The sequence below is a fragment of the Pygoscelis adeliae genome, unplaced genomic scaffold (genome assembly GCF_000699105.1).
Source record: "Pygoscelis adeliae isolate BGI_AS28 unplaced genomic scaffold, ASM69910v1 Scaffold608, whole genome shotgun sequence".
Classification (NCBI taxonomy): Eukaryota; Metazoa; Chordata; class Aves; order Sphenisciformes; family Spheniscidae; genus Pygoscelis; species Pygoscelis adeliae.
Window position 1 is genome coordinate 214,252 of NW_008825407.1, and position 7,921 is coordinate 222,172.

Here is a 7,921-nt window from a genome sequence, read left to right on the forward strand (position 1 = left end):
AAGATTTACAGGCTATAGTCTCCATTCCATTAGGAACATAAACCCATAAGGTACAAGCATATTACTCAGTGCAAGTCTCTTGACTTGCACGTTCGGATCACGTGCCAGCTGATCCTGACCGGGACTCGGCACCTGCAAGCCCTCTCCCACCTCAGCCCGCACCAGCGATGCTGCTCCCGCAATGTGCCGGTGGGCTTCTGATGGAAATCCCCCTCCTGCCCTGCCCGTTTCACTCTGGCTCCGTAACACAACAGCAGCAACACGCTGCTCCTCACACTGTCACAGCACAGTGCCATGGTGGTGTACAAAATCACTGCTGCCTTGCCCCATGGGGACTCCTGCCAGGAAATTATTATGCCCAGCATACAGAAAATTGAGGCACAGAGCAAAAAACGGCAAGCAATTAAAAACCCGACAGCACGATTCAGCCTAAAAGAGTTGTGGATTAACAACATGCCTTACAATGCAAAGCATCAAAGCCAGCATTCCTATTTAAGCATATAATTAATGAAGTATCCTCCCAAATCCGCACCTAAGCGATCCACTCCCAGACTAAAGTAGAGCCCACAAATGATGGTCAGGTCTTCCCTCACTACTGGCCCCGCTGCCACCGATCACACCCTCCCTCCCAAGCCTGGGAAGAGGCTGCAGACTTCTGCGTGGAAAGGGCCAGTCAAGCAGGGGATTAATTGGTGTCATAACAGGCTGCCTAATAAGCAAATGTTTTTTAAAGTGTGGAGCCGCGAACCCTCAAGACTCCCCTGCACTGCCACACTGTGGTCTCCCTTCAGCGAGTGGCTCCTGGTAATTGCTCACCCCGCAGCAGCGAGATGGCCAGTTTGCTATTCAGCGCTCTGCATCAGCTATTGAGCTCCTTCCAGCTTTATCGATTTAGCTAGTGATATTGTTCTGCATCCCATTTGTGTGCACAAAACCTCACTTCCTGACTCGATTCTTATCACATTTTTAATAACCTAGATCACCCTGGAAGCAGGGAGATGGCGACCACTACCTGCACACTAGAGACAAGTACAAAGATGGGCTCATTTCATTTTTAGTGACTCTAAGACCTTCCCACGCCCTGCTCGACCTCACCCCATCCCAAGCCCCTGGAAGGAACAGGATTTGCTCAATTCAACCTACACTGACAGTAAGATGTCCCCCTCCCTCCCTCCTCTCTCTTGCTCACACACACACGTGGTTATCTTCTCTTAATTACTGCAAGGACTTTATTGGATTTTTGGATCTGCTGATTAGCAGGCTCCGAAACACCCTCTGATGCTGTCATTGTCCAGTGCTAATCAGGAGAAACTCCTGGTGCTGTAAGCTCAGCAGGCTGCACTGACCTCATTCCCCTCAGTCCCAGCCAAGGATCTGGCCCTCTGACGGCAGCGAAGGCTGATTTACACAGGCTCGCCGTGGGTCCAGAACACACTGTACTGTTCTTTCTCTATTTTTATGTGGGATGGGAAGGAGAATACTGGGCCAAGGCTTCCATTTCCCTATTAAGCCCTCACTCTGGCAAAAGTTCCATTTCAAGAGTATTTGGTACTTAGAAAAGCTGTCACCCTCCAAACGCAGACTTTCAATTCCCATACTGAGATTGCCTGGCAGCTTTTATGCAAGAGCCAAACGTTCAGCTAGTGCAAAGTCAGCACAGCTCTAGTGACTTCACTGCTGACATCACTGGATGCCAATGTGCATCATTATTCACCATTTTAGGGTTAACCAGAGGAGATAAAGTATCTCAGTTCTTGGTCCTTTGGGCAAACAAAACTCTCTCCAGGGAGTCTCTCCCCAGGCCATGGGTGGCAGGACTAGTACGCTTAGTCCAAAGGGGCAGAAGGTACCATCCTGGTCCTATTTACACTGAACAGATCTGGTGCAACTGCTCTGCAGTTACTCTGGGTTTTCACAGTTCAGGCACGAACAACATGTTGAGTCCAGAGCAAGACTCGCTGACAGAGAGGGGAGCAGAGGGACTACCCTTCCTCCAGAGACACCCAAACGAATGGCTAAAACATGGATTCCTCAAAAGAAGCTTGAAAAGACTTTAGGCTCCTGTGCCACTGAGGTCCCCTACAGTGCTCTTGTACTGATGGAGATCATTAACAGCAGCAAGAGTACAAGAAGGAAGAAAAACATGCAAATCAACAAAGGACACAAAACACAGATTAAAGTGAATGACTTTCCCAGGGTGGTGGTACCTCCTATTCTCCTCTGTAACAGAGGCATGCCAGGGACCACCACCCGAGCATCACTACCGGCCTTGTGCATGGCTGCGTGCTCGTTACATGACTGGGACATTTGGCCCCTGCAATGGTCAGTTCTTCACAATCTGGCACCAGTGACCAATTTCTCCCCTGAGATCATTGGACCTTCTCTGCTAGATGTAGCAGTGGAGAAAATACCTCCCTTTGCCTCTCTGGATCCTGTTGCCCTCAGGGCTGAGCTGCCGAGTCTGTTAATCATTCCTAAGCCCCTCTAAGAACACATTTATTTATTTACTCAAGCGGACAATATTATGTTAAGTGCTTTATGGTTTTCTTGAAAGGCTCAGTTTATTTATAAACTATTGACAGAGTCAATAAGTTTATAATGGGCCACATGTAAAAATCAATTTCTCTAGAAGAAAAGAAGTCATCACAGCAACAAATCGTGGCCTTTTGAGTAGGTAAGTGGATACGGGAGATCTACCCAAGGCACTGTTATTTGGCCATTTGTGTAGTTAAAGATGAACTGTGATCTCAATGAACTCGGGGACAATTTAGGGGAACTGTCCACATATAATCTGCTTGCTCTTACAAAGTTGACACATCACAAAGCATCAGTGTGCCATATGCTAGTAAGGATGGGTCTTTTATCTCCTCATGCAAGGAGAGCTATTAAATTTTGGAGGCTGTTCTTCAAACGAAAGAACTTTAGGAAAATACATTGCCCACATCCTTAGTGAAAGCAATTTACTTCAACTTCTCTGCAGGGAGCCTGAGGTTTGAAGAGTGACAAATCCTCAAAGAGCAAAGAGGTCAAGTGCTAATGTTGGGACCTGAAAAGCACAGCTCTTGGAAAACAAGGGGTAGAAAGTCTGAAAGACAAATAGGACAAGACAGCATGAGGGCAGAGGAAAAGAGGGAGGTTTGCTCTCACATCAGAGGGCCTGGGCTGTATCCAAGAGAATGATTTACTCAACAACTGGAAATCAAGCACAGGATGGACTCTGAACAACACATAAAGAAGACCCAGACAGGTAAGGTAGCACAGGCAGCAAAAGGTACGCAGGGAGGTACAGTTATTGCTTCATCTAAATCCTCCTTTTCTCATGCTAACTAGAATGAGGAGAAATTGCTTTGGCACCCTTGCAAAAACCTGATTTGTTTGCCCTGCTACCACACGCCACTGAAAATATGAACCATAAATCCAGGGAATGATTGGGATTCTACAAAAAAGTTTGCATCAGCTACGGGGAATCAGGAAGGCTGGCTGGACTGCAAGGTAAAATTTGTCAAAGCATTACAAGAGAGTTTGCCTTCTTCACTTGCGCAAGGGAGAGCGAGGGTGCTTGCAGCCAGCAGACCTGGTGCAGCGAGGCCAAACACCACGGCCCATGCTGGAGCTCACGCCGAGAGCCAGACACAGAAAGAGAGGGTCATTTCACCAAGAGAAGGTAATTTTACAAAGCAGGACTAAAAACCTACGTTCCACAGTCCCAGCCAAAAACTAACCCGTAGTCCACTTTCCCTCTGCTTTACTTTACATCATTCCCTCCTTCCAAAGGACGTTACCGTAATGGCAAGCTACCGCTGCAACGCGTGATGTTGTCTGGGTGATTTGGACACCAGTTTCCCCTCCAGTTCCAACTGGGCATCCAGAGCGACAATTCAGTTTTGAAAACCTCATCCTCTATGAAGACCAGCCTCTTTATAAATCACTAACAAAGAAGAAAAAGCAGGAAACAAAAAAACCAAACCAAAACTGATTTATCTGGTCTCTGGAAATTGAACTCGGCAGCTGTTTTATCAGCAACACCACCTCTGCACAATATTGTTGGGGAACAAAACTGCATCCAATGAATAGAGCGTCTGACTCAAGGCACTAGTAAAACTCCTTTACACCTTCCTTCTTACAGTAATAATTTTGTTTCAATTATTTCCATCTAATCTCCTTGATAAATGTTTTGAAATTTAAACCCAGCCTGAGGTCCATACATTATATTAAAAAAAAAAAAAAGGGGGGGGGGAGGGGAAGGCGGGAAAAAGAATGGAAAGACGAAAACAACAACAAGCTACACAGAATTAACAAGCTAAAAGAATTAATTGTAGCACAGGATTTTGGAGGCATCCAACACCCCTCCTGCTCTGCGCTGCTGATTTCAAGGATTTCCAGCACTAGGAGGAACATTTTTTTCTGTGTACAACAGACTGCTTGCCATGCTCTATTTATGTACTGGCATTATTAGTATTATTACTACTACTGTTATGGAGCACACCATCATCCCTTTACGCACTCATAAGCTGTGTGGATACACAGAATCCCTGTGCCCTGCCGGGGAGCTGGGAAGGGACGATGGGCAGCTCTGAGCTCATCTCAGCACTGCACAAACCAAGGCGCAGGGTCACCGTTTGCCATTAATCATGGGGAAATTTCAGCCCTCCCAGAAGGGTAAGCCCCAGAGCAAGGGAGTTTGTCACCATGTGGAGATGAAGAAACTTGGGTTATACTGAGATTTTTTTGCAGGGGGACTGAGGACAAGGGGTGCTCAGTTGCCTCGAGTACCCCGTACACAGATGATGACGTGGGGAAGAAAAATGCAACAGACCTGCTCTGTTCTGCAAGTTTCATTAGGAGCCCTGGAATATTTGTTGAGCTTCTGTTGCTGACAAAAAGGGTCCCTCGAGCTGGCTGAAGGAGGCTGATAATGAATTCGCACGCAGTAAATTAGCCTGTGGATATTTTTACGTCAGGCTACTCGCCTCGACTCCGATGGAAATGCATTGGGGGCTGAGGACTTCCTCCTCATTTGCTCCCGCAATCTCCTGCCAAAGGCTGGCATCTGCTTTCACGCGCCGCTCTGCCTCCCCGCTGAACGGCAGGGAGAGCGACGCCGACGCTATCTGCAGTCATCAGGGAGGCTACGGAGGAGCCGTCACCCCCGAATTGCTCTCCCCGTGGACTGGCACCAGGGGAGTTGCAGCAACTTGCCTCCATCTAATGCTCCGCAGAGAGAAGAGCTGTGACACACAACTAGCTGTCACCTGGGATGTGCTTATTAAATGAAATTAATGCTAGAAGACAGAAAGAGAATTCCCCTCTAGTGCCGCAGGGCAGGTGTTTAATTCAGCATTTTATCCTCTTCTCTCTTCTTTTTCTGCCTGAAATATTTTTCCATCTCCAAGTAGTTTAATGCTATACAGACTGTCTATTCCCCTTATGATGGGTTGTCCCTCCATTTAAAGCTATCTTTTTGCTTGCTCCCCTTGACAGCAGTTCACTATGATTTTATCTTTTCTATTAGGCAGTGATTGCAAAACCTCAGAGGGTTCATTAGGAGCCTGATAATCCCTCCAGATTTATTAGTCTAAATTGTTCACTCCCATCTCTCATCCCCATTTAAATATTACTAATTTCCTTAAAATCTCTTCCATCTGCCCAGGTTTTGCCTGATGTCACCTTTCTTTAATGGTTCCTGCCAAAAATACAGTTAGTTCTGCTGAGGGCTGGTCTTTTGGTCAAAGTGGTAAAATAACCTGGGTAAACAGATTAATATCCTGTGAGAGCGAATGGCAACAAAACTCATTTCTTTCTCACTTGCCTCAGCTGCCGTAACTGCATTACACTAGGTGAACAGGTTTCAAAGACAAATTTCACCTCTTGACCTCAAGCAAATGCTTAATCAAACCCATGCTCAAAACTAGTGTGGTGGCGGCGGCAATGGGAAGCTTAATTTTTATAGTTATTTCTGTTTTCCAAGCACCATCCAGGAACATGGACTCCACTGTGCTGGTGATGTGCAAATAGAAATCCCTTACTATGTGCACAGTCCCAGTCTGTGCAGTGCACAGTGACTGTCAGGACTGGGGAGGGCAAGTGGAAGAAGAAACAGTTGTTGGGACCAGATGGCAACAAGAAAACTACTTGCTGGGACTGGGAAATGACTGGAGTGGTTTAGCGTTGTGAGCAGGATCTGATGGGGACGGCCATCATCCCTTACCAGCTCTACCAGCAGCACCAGCGCAGCTACGCTCCGACTTTGGGCTGGCACTTGGGGGTGAGAAATCACAAAGCAGCAGCCACTGTCTTAAAAAAAAGTGACCTTCACCTCCCGAGGGCGCAGCTCTTTCCCCAGCGTCCATCACTAGCTGTTCCCCTCCAGGGACATCCCTTCCTTTTGCTTTCCTGCCCAGTGCTGATCATTTGCATGGGGATAAACAGGAGCAGCGAAGCTTGTTCTTGCTGGACTGATATTGAGCAAGGTTAGGACCTATGGATCGAGCGCTAAGCAGGAATCAGAATGCTATTAGTTTGGGTAGGAAGCTTGTGGTTTTTTTCTATTTTTTGTATTTTTCTCTTTTCTGACATCTCCTTTCCCTATCCCTTTTCCATTCTCTGTCCCAATTGCTCTCTTGCTTTCAACCCCTCCATTTCCCTCCTTCCCCCTCCTCCTCTCCACTCCAGCTCTCCTGCCTACACGTTTGGCTCCATCCGTTCCCGTCTGACTCCCACCCAAACACAAAGCGTGATTCAGCTCTCGGCTTTCCTGGCACACGCACACCCTGGCATAAATATTAATAGAAATTAGAGAATATGAGTATCATTTGGGGTTGGAAGGCACCTCCACTTAATCATCCAGCCCATCCTGCTGCAGTCAGGTTTCCATCAACCCCACACCAGCATTAATAGGTAGGTATCTGGTCTCCCTGGCAGTAGCATTTCCCCCACGCCACTCAGCAGCCTGTTCAAGAGCCTTGTAGCTGCTGCAGCAAGAGAAGTTTCTCTGATGTTTATTTTGGGTTTCTCCCTGCTGCTGCCTAAGCCCATTACTCCTTGTTTAGCACAGTACTCGGGGATTTAACCACACGATCCCCCCATTAATGTTATTAGTAGCTATAAAGTCGAATCACGAGGGACCATGCTGAAGATATACCCTGCTCTGCCTCTCAACATTTATGGTATCATCCTTCCTTTTCTTACACAGCCGCTCTCAGAGGTGCAGTGAAAAAGCACGGGGCCGTGCTGCCCTCTGCACACATGCCCCAGCACAGCTTGCCCTTCTCCCGGTGCAGGGAACGGGCTCGGGTGCTGACACCTCCAGCGTAACCCTCCTGAGCCCTCGGTCAGGAACCGCCCGTCTGCTGGTGCTTCCCAAGGACCTGCATATCTCATCGCACCGGCTCCGGCCACAGTGCCTACAAATCCTGCCTTTGGCAGCTGCCTGGGATCGATCGGTGCTGCTGGGCACCTGTCAGCTTTCACCTCCCAAAGGCCAGGGCAAGACTTTCCCTGACTGATGTTCAGGTTTGCAGGGGCACACCCCTCCCTGCCTCCCTCCCCCTCCGCCACAAATCCCCCGCTGCGCAAGCACGTGGCTCTCCCCAGTGCTTCCACGGGCTGGGGAGATCAGCTCCCATTAACATGACTCTACACGCACACGGGAGAAAAGCCGAGAAAAACGTCTTACCAGATTAGTGAAGATATACGTGTAATAGGCAGATGCCATTCCCAGTTCAGCTGCCTGTGAAGGAGAGGAAAGGAGATTAGACCAGAGCCTGACAATCTTCAATCTCCACTCCGGCAAGGCAGAGACTGGGCCACATTTGCTTTTTCATCCTTATCGCTCCATGCAAGCGCTGCTGTCTTCCTGCAGGCGGGGAAGAGTGGGACACAGCAACACAATTTGACCTGTGAAATTAAAGTCTGGGGAACC

The 7,921-nt window shown here is 48.0% G+C and overlaps 1 protein-coding gene across 1 annotated transcript in view; it reads right to left on the bottom strand.

Moving 5' to 3' along the window:
- GRIK4 (glutamate receptor, ionotropic, kainate 4) overlaps positions 1-7,921 on the bottom strand; it is a 140,669-nt gene that overhangs the window by 53,147 nt on the left and 79,601 nt on the right. Inside the window, exon 6 of the mRNA XM_009330401.1 lies at positions 7,676-7,729. Within this exon, the coding sequence (XP_009328676.1) occupies positions 7,676-7,729 (54 nt within the window). The remainder of the gene's footprint in view (positions 1-7,675; positions 7,730-7,921) is intronic.